The sequence below is a fragment of the Monopterus albus genome, unplaced genomic scaffold (assembly GCF_001952655.1).
Source record: "Monopterus albus unplaced genomic scaffold, M_albus_1.0 scaffold68.1, whole genome shotgun sequence".
Lineage (NCBI taxonomy): Eukaryota > Metazoa > Chordata > Actinopteri > Synbranchiformes > Synbranchidae > Monopterus > Monopterus albus.
Window position 1 is genome coordinate 1,592,653 of NW_018127948.1, and position 17,788 is coordinate 1,610,440.

Below are 17,788 nucleotides of genomic sequence, written 5' to 3' on the forward strand. Positions count from 1 at the left end.
ATTAATTGCACTGGCTGTGTAAATCTTCAAATCTTTTAGATTTAAATGAAAGTATTTGCGTAGATCAAATGATACTAACTGGACAAACGTTTTTATTTTAAAACAACACTTTAATCTTTGAGAGTTTTAGTCTAAATTAAAGGTATTTATTTTAGGTTAATTTGTCACTATATTTCTTACACACTGTTTGACCCTGACAGATCAGTTTGGCTCTTGAGTCAGTCAGATGGAGAGGAGTCTGTAATGGTTTAAAACAAAGAAAATTTGGTTGTGCTCAGGGTCAGTTTGTCAGCATTTGTCTTCTTTAATTGCCTAATTGTGTTTTTTCTTTTTTTATATTATTATTAAATATAATTGAATTGTTTATAATAATCAACCTGAAACAGCTCTTACTTAAACAGTCTGGCAGTTTGGAAATGTACAAGACACTGTAGGATGATCTCTGGATGCATGTAGCTAAAAATTATCTCAGTTTTCCAAAATGACACACTGTTCCTTGTAATGTGAATTATTGCCATTTCATTTCACCTTCACTTTTACAACCTGCCTTTTAGCCTCCTTAGCACCAATTTGTCCTTTGATTGGTAAATGTGCATTCTTATCCTTATTAATACTTTTTTTATTTTAGCGTCTTGTTGATCTGTTCTAAATGTTCCACTGCCATTTAATAAAACTGATACAAATTGAATATTCTGATTGAATATTCTTGTCAAATGAGTGACACATCTATTCATAAACTCTTGTTAAAATAGCTGGAGTAAACATTATTACTTGAAATCATGTCTTATATGTTTAAATCCAGTTTTAAAAATGTTTTAGTATCTACACAACAAGAGATTTCACTTGTTGCTTTGCCACATCCTATTTCTCAAGAAGAATAACATTTTATTGGTGTAAATTGTAATACTGCAGAATTGGTATGTTTACCTTTAACCCAGTCAATCAGTCACTGTGTATTTTCAAGAGGATAATAGTGAGCTTCAAAGTAAATAGATTTTTGTATAAGGTGTGTATTTCACATCTGTTACAATTAAATGCACTTTCCTCATCGTAATATCTTTAATGAATTCATTCATTGCTGCCAAAACAAGTTTGTGTCCTTGTGTTATAGTGTTGAGAAGATTGATCTAGCAAAGCTAGGTGAGGTGATTCATGGTGTTACAAATACTGATTTGATAACATCAAACACACTCAGCCTACTACTATACATCACATTTTATATTACATATTGCAGTTATGCAATGACATGTCTGCAGGGAAGGGCTCTACATGTGATCCCCCTCCCCCAAAAAACAAAGTGACACAAATCAGTTTTATGACATTGTTTTATTATCAGAGACATCACACTGAATCTCACATTTTCATATCAGATTTTAAGAGTGGTCATTCATATCAGTCATATTTAAATTTATATAGAACCGTATGTCTCTGCAAAACATATTTCGTACGTTTTGCGTTGGTTGTGGTTATTTTTGGTGTGTCACATAATTGAGCTTTGTGACTTTTAGCCAAGAAATATTAACACTGACTTACAGTAGGTCAGCCTGTTGCCGTTGACAAATGAATCACCTTTGTTGTCCACATTGTCCTCGCCATGCGTGTTGTTGACAGCAAAGTTTGATGGACGTGTTTGTCAGCCATTCTATGCCACTGTCTTATGTCACCGCAGAGTCAGCGTCCAATCATAAGGTGCAAGAGGCGGGATCACGGAGAAGAGAGACTTCAGCGCAGTAGGGCAGGAAGGCAGTTGAGCTGTCATCAGCGTAGTGAGAGTTGTGTGATACAGAGCAGCTGGAACTGTCATAATTGACTATAATGGAGAAAAATGGAAACATCGTGGGATGAGATTACTGAATACACCTACACAATGTGGACTGGATGCAACAATGCCACATCCTTTTGACTGCAGAGGTCGGAATTTTCTGGATACAACGCAGTGAAGTTGCAGGAACCTTTATCATCCTGGACTAAAGAAAGACAAGGGGGCCTGAAATTACACCGACGTCGTCGGTTCAAGTTGAGCTACGGTCTGCAATAACTAAGTTAGCATTGAGCTTGCTGTGAAATATCATGTGTTTTATTCCACCGGGAAGTTAGTTTGTAAAGAGTAACACGGAGCTGTATATGGTGGTGTGTAACGTGGCCTAACGTAAATTTTTCCAGTGACTGCGTTTCCAAATAATTGTTGTTTTACGTGGCTTTGGTAACGTTAGCAGCAGTGGTAATAGCCAAGCTAACTGGCGTAGGGCTAGCTTGTTGTTCGTCCTGCTAAGTTAGCCAGAAGGCTTCTCTTAAAAAGGAACAAAACGAGACCAGCGCCCTCCAGTTCTGGTGGGTAATTAGCATACTCGAAAACATATCTCGGCCGAGATACCTGCATATAAGATTGGCAAAGTGGCAATTGCCACCAAGCTTATTAAAAATATCATTTCAGAAGCATGTTCTCTAGCCCACAAGCCCCTTCTGGATACAGCATGCGCTACACTTTGATTAGTGGTGTTTTTAATCTTTAATAGATGTTAATCTCATTAAGATACAGAATATTTGACTCAAAAAGGACTCCGTCATTAGTTGGAAAGGCAGTACTTGTTGTTTACATTAGGTGAAGTTTGTTTTTTCAGAGTAAGCACCACCTGAAGTCAAATTATTACTTTACTTAAATGTTAGTAATAAGGATGTGTTGCTTTTCACAACCACATTTTTGGCACACATCTTGTTTATCAAGTAGGGCCTTCTTGTGAGACTGTTAACACAAACAGGCAAAACAAGGACTTTAAGCTGGTGGACCCCTATTCACTAATTCAAGGCATAACAGACATTGCCTTTGTTTTGATCCAAGTGAAAAGCAAAACACACAAGAGGGTTAGTTGGTTTCCAATTCCCGTCTTCAGCTTTCATCGCCCCTGGGTTCAGATGTGAGACACCATGGGCAGCCAGGGCAGCCCCGTGAAAAGCTACGACTACCTGCTCAAGTTCCTCCTGGTTGGAGACAGCGATGTGGGCAAAGGAGAGATCCTGGACAGCCTGCAGGATGGCTCGGCTGAGTCCCCATACGCTTACAGCAGCGGTGAGTCACTCCTGCCCTTTCTCAGCTGATTGGAACCTGATGCTTCAGTTTTGCCTGGTTGTTATGATGAGCTGTCGTGCTTGTTCATGACAACAGCCCTGAACATAGTAGCTGCATGTCACTGTGTGGGCTGTAGAGAATACACTGTGCTCTCTTCACTGTCTTTAATAACACACTGGCATAAACCACCTACTCAACGCACAGAGCATTCACATGGAAGTGAGACAGTCATGCAGTTATTGAGTTACATTAGTTGATAATGTCACCTGTTAAATAGTACTTCTCATGACCTCATAGTCTGCAAACAAGACAACAGGTTTTCGACCTGCATGATACTCATGTTGGTATTGCGCAGCATCTTATCAAGTCAACATCTTTAATAAACAGCATATATTTTATAAGCCAGCTCTATTTGTTACTGTACAAAATGTACATTGAAGATACCAGCACTTTTAACAAAGACAAGGAAAGGCTGATAGGGCTCTGACCAGTCAAATGATCCACCCCTGGGTGGAGGAGCACAGATTGCCCTGCCTCTCTTACTGTTATTGCTTTAGAGCTGATGGCAACTATCTGATCACTGCCTGCTGCTGCAGTAAGCTGCTGGTCTGTGGCTGCTGAACACATTCACACACTCCCAGTCCCTTTAAGGGGAAGCCCTAACAGATCGAACCGAGGGGAGAGAAAAAAATGAAAGTTTTTTTTATGTTTAACCTATGTGATACAAATCGTATACACATCATTTTTGCTACTCTCCAGGTGTTCCATAGTGTTTGAGATTCTTTACTGTGTCTATTATAGAGCTGCATGATAAATCGTTTAGTGAGCATGATTTGAATCCCTGTGTGATCTTGGTCTCGCGTGACAATGATTCTGCTGTGTCTGGATTAGCAGGGATATGCCCTGCATCAAACCAAGTGCTCTCTTTATTTCACTAAGCTGCATTAAAGCAAGAAAATCCAACATGTGACATTATGAAAGATATAGAGATTCAGAATCAGTTTATTGGCCATTTGTGTTGGACACACGAGGAATTTGACTCAGGTACATCGGCTCTCAATGTGCAAACAGTAGACCAGCATAAGGCTGTGTAGTATAACAAAATAGCAGTATTAACATCCACAACCAGTGCAAACAATGCAGAAAAAGCAGTATAAATAGACAGTAAACAATGCAGACAACAAAGGAATGTTCATTGAAATGAGATAATTAGGAATAAAAATAGAGTACTTAAAACAGAGTACTAGAGACCTGTATGAGTCTGTATAATCTGTACAATGTATATATTCTGTGCCGTCCTGCAACTATTTTGCAAACATTGAGCTGCCTGTCCTATAGTGTGCTTTAGAAAATAGTAAGGGTGGCAATCTTTGAAAAATTCACGATTTGATTAGATTTCGATTCTTGGTATTATGGTTTTATTCAGAAAAACGATTTGATGCAATTAAAAAAAAAAAAAAAAAGAAGAACTATATTTTGGCTACGATTCTAGTTTACTGTGTGTCATACAAGTGATATCTGTCCTGTGCCCACCGAGTTGCTAATAAGGCTTAACAGACAGTTAAGCTAACTGGTTCTGATGAGCATCAAAACCAAGTACTTTACATACTGCTACCCAGCAGTATGAATAGATTTTTAAATAGCTTAGGAATATTCCCTTCATGTTCACAGATGTAGTGGAGGAATTCTGTATAACAGGAATCACTCAAATGATGCTAACAGTTGTCAAGGAGGATGGCACAGTGGTACAGTGGTGAGCACTATGACCTCACAAAGGAGTTTTGGGTTCGAACCTCATGGCTGCTGTGGCCTTTCTGTGTAGAGTTTGTATGTTCCTCACCCAGCTCAGCTAGGATTGGCTCCAGCCCCCCTGCAACACACTATGAATAATATAATGTAGGTAATGGATGGAGTTTGTCAATGAACAGAAATGAGAAAGGAAGAGTGCATCCATCACATGCACACAGCCTAATTTCTCCCCCACTTTAAGCCACTGATATTAACATATCAGCTACTGAGTTACTTATCTCTCAAGGTGAAATGCGTTTGAACTGAATTTGTGTAGGTGTTCACTCCAGCAGACAGTTCTCACCTGGTATGCTGTGATAGATGACTCTCTGCATAAAAATTTTGTTTTGCTTCAGATGAAGATTTTCATCTTCTCCCCTTGGCAGCAACTATTCATGAAAAATACATCAGTTGGCAGATTGACTTGTGCTTATCTAATGAGTTCTGCTGAAGGGTGATGCTGCCTGTTGGCCTTTGGCAGCAAGGTGATGACCCTCCATCAGGACATGTTTGCAGATATCCCCATTTAGTGAAAGACACACTGTTTCAATGCAGTGGCTGACAGTGATTTAGTGAGTGTTAACCAGTGTTAACCGGTTAATTAGAGGTTAGAGATTGCACTGCTGTGAAGGAAAAATGCTTTTATTCAATGAAATCATCATATTTTCAAATGTCCAGTTTAAAGGGATTAGTTGGTAAATCAATCGGCTGAACCACTGAAGATAAATCTGCTCAAAACAGATTTGCAGTCATTAGTTGCTCCCAAAAATAGGGGATCAAGTAATGACTGTAATTCTGGCAGCTTCTGCAACATGAGGATTTGCTGCTTTTTATAGATTGAGTTAAATATATTTAGATTTTGGACCTTGTCTTGCATTCTAGGTAATGATGGGGATGTTTCAAAATTTCCTAACCTTTTGTAGACATATATATTAGTGATGTGAAAAAACTGTGAGCCAAGACAGATTCTCCTGAAGTGTCTAAAAGAGGAAGCCTTTCCAGTTATTGTGAGCAAGATCAGAAGTCTTCAGTCAGATTTATTTAATATGGACGGCACAGTGGAACACACCTGAACACGCTTCGACTTGGTGTGTTTGAGCAGACTGACACACTGATTTTGATTTCCATCACCCCAGCAAAGAGAGATGGGGAAAGCTTGTGAGTATCCTAAATATTTAAGAGGGGAAATCAGGACAGGGGAGCAGATTTTGAATGGATGACATTGTCCTCAGGCTATGCTTGGCTCCCTGTGTGATCTGGGAGATGTAACTGGTCTGTTGCATTTCCTCATGAGTGATCAGTGATTGTGTGCTTTATTGTTCATAAATTGGTTGACTAGTATTCAGAGCAGTGGCAATCTCAAATGTCTCACACAATTTTTCTTGTAAAATGTTTCACTGGGGGCAGCACAGTGGCCTCACAGCAAGATGGTACTGGGTTCGAGCCTGGTTTGCCTTTCTATGTAGAGTTTGCATGTTCTCCCTGAGCCTGCATGGGTTCTGTCCAGGTACTTCAGCTTCCTCCCACAGTCCAAAGACATGCTCACCCAATGTCAGCTGCAATAGGCTCCACCCCCGAGGACCCTATTCAGGAATAAAAGGTATACATAATGTATGGATGTCTGTGTTGGTGAAGGACAGAGGGTTTTGGTGTTCAGGTATTCATGATTGTGCACTTCTGAGTTGGTCTGTTTTAATGGTTTTGTAGTGTGTTTGCAGTGCACACCTTAGAGCTGGAATGATTAGTTGTGGATCAGCAGAACGCTTATCTCATCAATTTCTCTTATAATCATATTGGGAGGGGTCACCACAGTTAATAGTGTGGAGACAGGCAAAAAAAGAGGAGGAGAGAGGTAAGATTTAACAAACGTCTCTGACCTGAGGATGTTGTGGTTATGTGGTAGGCGTCTTAACCACCAGGTCACTGGGAGACACCTCAGGGGAAATCACAGACATGTCTGGACAAATTCCTTGGTTTTATCGCATTCAGGACCGGCAACATGAAGGGATTCCTCAGAAAGGCGTTCTTTTGGATCAGGGGCACTGGTGTGTTGGGTTACAGATGATTTTTGCTTTGAGTTCAAAATGATTTTTTTCACACTGTGATAAGGTTTAGAATTTCACAGTCACTTGATGTTAGTCATCAGATAACACCGGCTTTGGAGGAGTGGAGCCAATTAAAACACAGAAGTCCATCAAAAAGGCACTTTTGAGTGCATCTGCTAGACAAGTGAGATTTTTAAATCTTTTGACATTCAGTACACACTGACAAGGGAATGTTCAGGCAGGGCAGTCCCTTGTTTCTGTATGGCAGCAGACTGGATATTTTGACAGTGGAATATTCATAGACAACAGTTCTCACTGGATACAGGCCAGCTCACAGATAACCCCCCTACACTGGGCTGCTGGTGTTTTATAATTGAGTGAATTAGTAGGTAAATGAAAAGCTGCCCCTGGTCGAATCCTCCTGAGAGATGCACAGACTGATTGTTCCATATTGACGGAGCATAGCTAGAAATGCAGCTTTTGATTATTTCTTCTCTGCCCTGTCTTTTATTCCTTCACAGCTTCTGCAGGTTACCCTGGGGTTGTAATTTCATATTCAGTGGTATCCTATCCAGTGGTTAAAACACACATTTACTTTTTTCTTTCCTGTACTGGGTTCATGTTCATGTTCCTACATGATACTCCCACACAGTGCATAGTAAGGCCATGGACCAGCTGTGGATTAGACAAGCTTGGCCACCTGGTATATTAAGCCCCTGTAAAGATGCTGATAACTTTTCCCCAGGGTTTCTTGAATTTATATAGTGTAGAATTTTAGTGTTTGTTTTTGTAGTGGTCTCATGTGACCACTACCATGGCCTTACTATGCACTGTGTGGGAGTATCATGTAGGAACATGAACATGATGGGGTGGCTGTGGCTTACGAGGTAGGGCAGTCGTCTTCTAACCAGCAAGTTGGTGGTTCGACTCCCGGTCTCCCCGCATGCCTGAAAAATAAAGCAGTCAGTGCTCTCTAATATATAATGTTACGAGAGGCTATTCAAATTCTCATACTGATATTTCTTGTTGCATCTTTATCTACTGTACAATAATTATTGTTATAATTGTAATGACAAAAACACACCTCTCTGACATAGTCTTAGCAAATGCTTCGCACAGCTTTGAGCACACCCACAGAACAAACAAAGTCAGCTGACTCCCAGAATAGAAGCAGCAGCTTTCAGCTAAGGCATCAGAGGGGCTATTGATTATGTGGGATGTCTAAGTGAGCCCTGGCAGTGAGAGGAAAGGAAGCACTTGGTATGAAACCCTGCACTCACCCCAATTCTATTAAGCTAGCCTGAGCTCAGCACTTTAGCTCAGCAGCAGCTTTATGTTGCCTGGAAAATTGCAAGTTATTGCTAATGCTGTTAGTCAGCAGCTGCTACCTGCCATAGGCCATTGCAGCCGTGTGAGAGTCTGGGAAGAGGAAAGGCTTACTTTTTCGCTGTGCTGCTGATGTTACTGATATCCTAATGTCTTTTTTTCCAGGAATCTTAATTTTCAGTTCCTAACAATGTATCTATTCAGTGAGTTATAGTCTTGATTTATCTAATCCTTTTGTTGGTTATCATGTAAAACTAAAAATAACAGACACAATCTGTGTTTTTCCACTTCATATTATGATTTGAATACTTCCAGAGTTTGGTTTTTGATGGGTTTTCTGACTAAATAAGCTCTTTAAAGACATCACTTTGAAGTTTGTGAACTTGAAAACAGGCATGTGTCTTTCACATCTACTCAGGGTAAAGTAGAGCACATTTGAAAACACGCTCCACAAAATAACATATAAACCTGCTGAGTAAGAAGATCTTATCACAGGTGGGAACCACTTATTAGCGCTTAGTGCAGTGGTTCATCTTTTTGGGGTTTGACTCGGTGAGAACCACAGGAGCCTGGTGAGCACACACAGGTAAACATGTCCAGACATGGAGCAGCAGAGCAACAGGTGTAGCAGTCAGACAGGTTTGTCAGAGATGAAGCACACAGCAGGCCAGAACAGTTAGCTTAGGCTGTATACCTACATTGTGACAGTTACACAGTAAACATGGTCTGCTTATTTGAATTCAGAAGTGAGAGTTAGTTCATGCTGTATGAGTAGTTTAGCTTTCATCTGACCAAAGGAAGCCAACTGTCTCCACAAATACAAGTAAAAAATTGAGCGTCATGGATGTCATGTTGTGCTATGCTTAGCTCAAACTGTTATTCACAGTGGCTCAGTGACATTGGTAAAAAGCAGAGGTGGGAATGGGCTGTTGGAATGATTGTTACTCTTGATGGGAACAAAAGAAATTTTCATAAGTGTTTTCTGAGCAAGTTTAAATATATGGCTGTCAAATTATTTAACAGCTAATCACCTTCCTCTGTATTATGTTGCACTTTGATTTATTTTAAGTGGCTCAGGTAGAGGATGAGTCATTGTGCAGATCATGCCAGCATGCCCCTGGCTGTGGTATTGTAATCTTGTTTGGAGTTGACTTTCTTTTGTATAACGCATGCCTCTGTCTGCTCTCTCTCTGTTTCTGTCCAGGTATTGACTATAAAACCACCACCATTCTTCTGGATGGGAGGAGAGTGAAGCTGGAGCTTTGGTAAATAACTACTGAATGTGGAATCTGTCGTGGTCTGTACAAAACAGTTCTGCCATGCTCTGCAGGAGCTTTTCTTGCCATGCTCTTAAATACTTAAGGATATCCCCAACTAAATGTTGTTCACCCAACGTGGAAGAAGCATATCTCAAAGTTTGGAGTCAACCAAAACAGAAGCATAGTTCAGGCAGAGCACTGTAGTTGGACTTCAGGCTTCACCATCAATGAGTCATTCACCAAAAAAACTGTGGTTTTGAATGTGAGTGTATTTCAACAAACTGGCTGACAGACTGCAAAAGAACTGTCCATCTTAAAGCCCATTTGATCAGCAGAACATCAGATGTTTGTTTTTCAGTGTTACATCTGAATTTGTTTATATCTGTTAAAGCACCTACCTAAACCAAATATTAGCATACATAGAAAATGCTATAGGTAATCTACACGTTCTTTTCCACTGCACATTGTTACACGCTTTAGCAGTACACTTGCACCAGATGCATGTGCAGAACCACTCTGCAATGGTAGGAGAGGCTTGTTTTGTTTGCTGAAAGTAGGCCAAGGAATTCATCTGTTCACAGGAGAACCAGCACATTGTCTTCCTGTGGAGAGAATAGTTTAAAGACAGCCCTATGATGCTGAATTGTTTTTATTTTTGCTGCCTCTGCCTTTCCTCATCTCCTCATGGTTATCTTATTGTCTAAAATACTTACTGTCCTTGTTCTATGTTTAACTTCCTTTTCAATTCTGGCTCATGACTCAGAATCCTCCATAGTCTCAGTCTAATGTGGCAAAAAAGAGAAACTGCAGAAATTAAAAAACTTTAAAGATGTGTCTGGTGTTATTATTGTCATCGCATTCCATGATAAGACCAAAATGTTAAATGTATCCCACTAATAAGTGTTCAGGTATTGCGTTCTGTGTCCAAAGCCTGATTAGTTAATCCTATTCCTTATTGCTCTATAGCTGGCATGGAGCTCTGTAGTTGTCCAAAAACTACTAACATCCAGTGAGCCACACTGTTCCACTGGGTGAAACTTTCCTTCATTACCATGAACACACACTCTCTAGTTTACTTGAATTCAGACCCAGATACACCGTTCTGCTGCCCCAAATACTGACTGGAGTACCAAATGTGGATTCATCCACCACTAAAAGTAGTCCCCAACAAATGGACTATTTCCAGCCAGTCTAAGAAATTACGGAACATGTTTTTAAAATGAAACTATTTAGGACCTTAAAGATTCTTTTTCTTCATACGGAACCAGTGGTGTTAAAGCTGAAGGCCACAGACAGAGTGGGGAAGTTAGAAAGTATTAGGAGACAAAATAACATATTGGTTTTGGTCTTATCATGGGATTAGTTTAGACAGGAACAAAAATATCCATAATGCCTTTTAAACGTCAGGCAGAGTCACTTTAGGTATCATTTAGGAAATCATTTTACCTGTAGCCATGCCCCTGTCTTTTGTCCACTCACCAGTCAGTCACTTCATATGGGATGCTGCCTGAGTTGTAAATCTCTCATCTTGCTTTATTTCTATCATTTTATATCTCATGAAGCGCTGACAGCAGAGACAGGAAGTAAGGGAAGAGAGAAATTGGGACTTAGTTGTATTCGACACTGGGGTGCTATGGTTTATTGACGGTGCCTTAAACCCTTCAGTCAGGCCTAGATGGTCTTTTATCTTTTCATTTAACCTGTATTGCTTTTCATTTTGGTATTACACACCGAGCATCAAGAGTAGTGTCAGTGAAGAAAACAACACATTAATCCAACTTGTAGTGTCTTCCTGATGGCTTTTATTAGCAGTTCTCTATTCACGTGTTTCATCAAAGAGCCCATGGCATGCTTGTTTTGCTTGTTTCCAGCCATTTAATGCTTAATCTTGGGTACCTCTAGATTAGCTTTGCACTTATAACTCCAAATAGTTATAATGTAATTATTTCAGAATGATAAAACCACCTTTTCCTAAAAATGAGAGGATGGTTCATGAATGCGTACACCTCCTGCTGCTGGTGTTGTGTCAAAAGTGGACAGTAAAATGAACCATAACAGCATTAATTAATTTGAATGTCTCCTCCATAGATAGGTAAACAACAGTATATGTACCAATGAAAAAAAGATTTGTTTGAGCTTTAGGTTATGTTTAAGACAATAATTCATGTCTTTAATTATTGACTAGTTGATTGCATTGAAATCACTACAGTCATTCTATTAAGCGGTCATCAGTCTTTGACTAATATAGTGGTGTGTTGATTTTGGAGGGTGGTTGCACCTTTTATTAAAAAGCACATAATGACCTGTCGCTTATAAGCAGCATCAATAAGACAGATGAGTTATCTTAGTAATAATCATTAATAAAGCCAGTGCTGCACCTGCCTGAAGAAGTGTAAACATTTCATTAGCAGAGGCCTGGTTTCTGGTTGACTGCGCAGTAGATTATTGACAGATGATTGTCAATATCAACAGTGGGATGAATGTGAATGACTTGTTTTGACATGACTGTTGGCCTTGTGCTCTGTTTGGAGGGGTATCTGTTCTTCTGAGCCAATGTTAATGGTTTGGGTTCTCTTGTTCTCTTCAGGGACACCTCAGGACAGGGCGGTTTGGGTTCTCTTCTCTTCAGGGACACCTCAGGACAGGGGAGGTTCTGCACCATCTTTCGCTCTTATTCCCGCGGGGCTCAGGTGAGAAAACAAATAGAAATAACAGTGCTCTGTTTGACTCAATCTAGATGTCCATACTTTGGTCATAGAACTTGCATGCTTCTGTGTTGACTGTACTGGTCAAAGGCAAACTTAAAGTGTAGAGGAACAGCTACTTTGGCACTTGCCGTGATTTTGTTTGTCTCTCTCTTTTTTCAGGGGATCCTGCTGGTTTATGACATCACCAACCGGTGGTCATTTGATGGAATCGATAGGTGGATCAGAGAGATTGATGAGGTTAGTCTCAGAGACAGGCGGTGATAATGCGGTTTGATGAGGAGTTCAAAGTGTAGAACTCAGGCAGATATTGTATTAGAAAAGGATTTGCTGAAGTCCAGGTGTCTGTATTACAAAGCGATGTTAGTGGGTTATCCCGCTCTCTTTGGGCTTAACTCAGTTTTGCAGTGTCACAGGGTTGATCGCCATGGTAACCTATGTTACAGAGCTAACCCGCTCCAGCGCATTAAACCTTTTATAGCTCAGTAGCATCACTTTACTTTCCATGATCATTGTGTCAGTGGTAGAAGAAAATTTTTCACACAACCATGTGTCCACTTTTGGATTAGAAGCCTGCTTCTAACAAACAGATCATTTAACACACCAATACCCATAATAATAGTAGTTACAACAAGTTTCTTTGATTCTCAAAAGTATTCCAGAGAGTGTGGTTATCCAGGATCACTGATGCCCAGTGTCTTAGTGAAGCCATGTAACACAGGAAAGTCTGACTAATTTGGACCTGCTTCCTGATACTGGTCCCAGATCTGAACTTTCATTTCCATGGAAAGCGTTCCAGAGGGGTAGAAGCATATAAAAATGGAAAGATATAAAATGGCTTGTAAAAAGATTTGTTTTTTCTCAAGCCAAAGCCAAACTGCCTCGTCTAGAAATCAGTGCTGCTTAAGGAAAACATTTGTCAGGATTTCTTGTATTTTTAAGGTGTAGAATTCCTCCATGCTGTTGTACTTTTTTCTGCTTTCCATGTTTTAATCTGTTCTTGGTAGAGTTTGTGGTGCAGTACAGCTTTGCTACAATCCAGCTGGATCATCTAGTGATTCATCTGGTATTATTGTAGTTAGATTTGATCTTTTTGCTTTTTACTTCAGCAGTTATTAGGCACTTCGATGAGATGGAACAAAAGGTCACTGGTAGTGAATAACTTAAGACAACCTGTGTACAGTACGTGTCTGCACTGACTACTTGCATCATCTCCTTCCTAACAAGGAGGATGTCCGCTATATGTGTGTAAGATATTTTTGGCCTGCGGAATGTGTTCAGTCTTTTCCTGCTCTGCCTCCACAGACGTGCAGTGACTGGCCACCAGTATAGAGTAGAAACAGAGGGATGAAAACCTCTGGAAGGTGACAGATGTGCAGAGAAGATGGAAACAGATAAAAGACAGACCATCAGCAGATATTTACTTTTCTGTAGTCTTTTCGTCACTGTGCTATATGTATTAATGATTACAAGTAGTGATATGACAATTCATTTCATGTCAGTAGACAATTCAATCGACTACTAGTTTCAGCATTATCTCTGTGATATTTAGTGGTGTAAACCAAGCGCATCTATTAGTTTTTATCTACTTCAACTTCCTCTAATAGAGGCATTGCATATTCTCTTTATAACTGTTGAATCATTTCCAGAGCATGCAATTCTTTTATAAATTGTTGTGTATTTTTCCTTAGATTTACACAGCTGTTGTTTCAGTGTGCATATAATTTCTACTTGCAGAGGCTTGAAACTTGTTTGATATTTGACGGTGAATATATTGTATCTTATGGATTTTTTTTTTTTTTTTTTTTCTTAGGAATGGTACATTGTTAAATACCTTTTTTTTGTTTGTTTTACTCTTTCTATATTAAGTTCTCTTTCACTTTCCTTATTTTAAATGTTTTATTCTCTTTCATCTTCCTAGTCTCATTTTCCCCTCAAATACTGAACCAGGGTCCCCTAAACACTATCACCACTCTGTATTATATCTGCATGCCATCTCCTCCATTTGGCGTTTAGAACAAATCATCTTCCAACTGTCAGAGCATCAACTTGAAAACAAACCGTGGTACACAGCTGCAACAGATTACAACCTTCTCTTTGTTGGATGATCATGGCAATGGATGTCATGGGGTGTGGTCTCATTGGAGGAGGGTACCTCTGACTTGTACTGCCGCCATGGCTCTGAAATCTGAGATTAGAGTTGGCTGTTGACTGAAATATCTCAGGCAGTGGAAAACACATGCTTGTTTCATCCAAATACACATAATTATTTTATTTTATTTTTTTTGAAATCCTTCAACTTTAGCTTTAACTTTCTTGTCTTCCAGGTGACATTTGGTAGCATAACACAGACAGACTTGGACATAGACAGTAGCAAATATAACAAACTATATAAAATATATGCCGCACAGCCTCACATAGAACAATGTAGGCTACATCAGTGACAGCAAAACATGAAGCCTGCTGTGCATCAGATATGAATAGTTAAAACATAACTGTGATCACTCACCAAATGTATATAAAAGCTTTACCAAGCTGATTCATCCTGAGCATTTGAGGGTGTTGGAGATAAAGGAATTTCATGTTTATCTTGGTAATTGGTCATTTAAATTTCAATCAGGACAGAAGTTTAAACTGTCTGTACAAAGATATTAAAGGTCTCCCTAAAAAGACTTGAGCCACTGAAATCTCTCTCTTGGGAGAAGTGAGACAGATCGGGCAGTTTACTACCAATTATCTTAATGACCAGTGACCACAGAATAGAATTAACACCAAGACAAGCAGAGACTGAGACATCTATAGGAATCCCCAGGATTTACTGCTACTGGTTTTTCCACCACCACCAATGCTGCTGCTGCTACAACTGCTGCTCTTCCCTCTGTGACTGTTGCTGCTGCAGATACTAGACCAGCCTCAGTGGAGAGACTCCAGGCATGAAAAGGCAACAGGGACAAAACTCTGAGGAGAGGCTGATGAGTGGTGACAGCTAGGGGGAGTGAAGTAGGAGGAGAGAGGTCGGCCTCTTGTCGCCATCATGCTTCATTTACTTGTTCAGGACAGATGAATTAGACAGACCTGAGTCTAAGTGGCAGGAGATCATAAATGCAGCACACTCAGGCTTGGTAAATTAATAATAGGCCTCCACTGGTCCCTTTGTATGAATGTGTTGTCTCCCATTCACTTCGTCTCTCTGTCTGGTGCTTTCAGTCAACTATAAATGCTGCTGATCTAACATTTTTCTAAGCATGACAACTTTCCTGCAAAATGCAAATATAGGTTGTGTTTTATTTATTTTAAGTTTTTAATATTAAACAGACCTGAATATCACCACAACAAATTTGTTATTAGGACTCTGAGTCTATAAATGCAGCTGTCAATAACAGGTCCTCCAACTCTATCCTCATGTGTTTGTTTTGTTTTGTTTTTCCTACCCAGCACGCACCAGGGGTGCCTCGAATCCTTGTAGGTAACCGGCTACATTTAGCCTTCAAACGGCAAGTTCCTACTGAGCAGGCGAGGGCGTATGCTGAGAAGAATGGTATGACTTTCTTTGAGGTGAGCCCTCTGTGCAACTTCAACGTCATCGAGTCCTTCACTGAGCTGTCACGCATCGTCTTGATGAGGCACGGCATGGAGAAGTTCTGGAGGCCCAACCGAGGTGAGTGAATCAGTGTACCACAGTTGTCATCAGATGGATGTCATAATTCCAAACTCACTCCCTTAGTTACTAGTTCTCCCTCATTCCTGTCAACTTTGTCTCCTTCATCTGTAATTACAGAGGAAAGCAGGTGGAAGTCATAGTTATGCATGTCCTCAGAGATTTAATAATGAACAGCCTCACGCTTGCTGTACAGAAACCTTGTCTGAACAAGATGAAATCTCTGCCTTTCTCCAAGAAACTATTTGAAGTCTTCCTCCATCTTAAAAAGGCAGATCTGAAGTTTGTTTTTAATAAAACAAGGTTTATCTGTGTTGTTCAGTTTTTATCACTGTTAAAAAGTTAGATAAAATTCAGCAAAACAAAACACAGTCCCAACGCTGTGCTACCACTGGTCTTTGTTTGCAAATGTGCAAACTGTGAAAATATAGCAGCTTCTCTGGAAATGTCAAATTTCTTCTAAACTCTTCACTGAAAAGTATTTGGGAAATTTCTGCAGCTTTTTTAAAGTCTCTATATAGTTCAGAGTGACAGTATGAAGCATGCAGGTTGTGCTAAAATAATGACAGCTGGAAATCAGAATGCCGTGTGCCTTAGTTATAATCTCCTCTCTGTCCCCCTCCCCTTAGTCTTCAGCCTCCAGGACCTCTGCTGCAGAGCCATTGTGTCGTGCACACCAGTTCACCTCATTGATAAGCTCCCACTGCCCGTTGCCATCAAGTCCCACCTCAAATCCTTCTCCATGGCCAATGGCATGAACGCCGTCATGATGCACGGACGCTCCTACTCTCTGGCCAACCCGGCTGGTGGTTCCAAGGGCAACAGCCTGAAGCGTTCCAAGTCCATCCGTCCACCACAGAGCCCTCCCCAGAATTGCACCCGCAACAACTGTAAAATTTCCTAATTAACAGCTCTGTTGGGTGACGAGGAATGATGGACAGCATGGGATCAGGAGATGAATGTACAGGATGTTATTAGTTGGTGGAAATGAGCACATCCATAAAGGAATGAGGGATAAAAGGATGAATGAATGCTACCTCCCACATTCATGAGACCATGAGTAAGAAGTACTTTCCAGGTGGGGGTGGGCTTGACTGGTGCCTCAGGATATCAGAGGAGGACAACTACAAACTTTCAGGTCTGCACAGACCTGAATCTCACTACACCCAACAGCTGCAATGAGAGAAAAAGACTCCAGACTGGCTCCTGTCTACTGGAGTGTGAACTACTGTACATGTACAGTATAGAAATCTCTCACCAGCTCATATTTACTTACTCTACATGATGCACGCCACTTCTTGTGTCTGTGTGTCACAGACATCACCTAAAGATCACTTCTTCACTATTGTATCACACATTTCTTTCTTTCCTCTGTCTACTTAGAATTCCACCTTTTCTGTCTACTTCTCCATTTATTTGCTATTTTACTGACCAATAAGCTAATGACCAAGACACTAGTAACCAGTCAGTTCTTTATTGATCAATGCTTATCCTCAGCTGGTTATAATAATTGTGTTTGCACACTTACTGTGCTTTTGAAGTTAAAATGTTTTCTTTGATCTACAGGTAACACATACTGAAGTGAAATCTTGGTGACAAGATGAGTGAATGTTCCCACGTGGTGTAGTAACTGAAGTGGGTGTCTCTGGGCAAACCAGAAGGACACAACCTGAGCAAGATCTCAGACCAGAATCTTTTAAAATATCCCCAAAATATAGGGTTTTAATTTTTCAAAAGGCTCAGTCGTTTCTTAAAACAGCTGGTCACTGTAGTTTTAACAAAAGAAAATAGTGCATTTGTTCAGGAGCATTTTCAGCTGTGGATTAATCCACCAGCAGGACAGTGAATGCTGAACTGAGCAAGGTCAACTGCACTGTGTGTGTTCATGGTAATGAAGGAACATGTCACCCAGTGCTACAGTGTGGCTCACTGATGTGTTT

The 17,788-nt window shown here is 40.2% G+C and overlaps 1 protein-coding gene across 4 annotated transcripts; it reads left to right on the forward strand.

The window, feature by feature from the left end:
- The first annotated feature begins 1,446 nt into the window (after positions 1–1,446).
- On the forward strand, positions 1,447–16,846 carry rab40c (RAB40c, member RAS oncogene family). Of its 4 annotated transcripts, none has more exons than XM_020604867.1 (7): positions 1,447–2,042; positions 2,892–3,067; positions 9,431–9,491; positions 12,115–12,175; positions 12,353–12,430; positions 15,626–15,848; positions 16,478–16,846. In XM_020604867.1, the coding sequence occupies exons 2-7, from the start codon at positions 2,926–2,928 to the stop codon at positions 16,750–16,752; spliced, it is 840 nt and encodes a 279-aa protein (XP_020460523.1). In that variant the 5' UTR covers positions 1,447–2,042; positions 2,892–2,925; the 3' UTR covers positions 16,753–16,846. The 4 variants fall into 4 exon arrangements, with proteins under 4 accessions (XP_020460523.1, XP_020460524.1, XP_020460525.1 ...); XM_020604868.1 differs by having other exon boundaries at positions 1,447–2,027; XM_020604869.1 differs by having other exon boundaries at positions 1,447–2,016.
- The last annotated feature ends 942 nt before the right edge of the window (positions 16,847–17,788 follow it).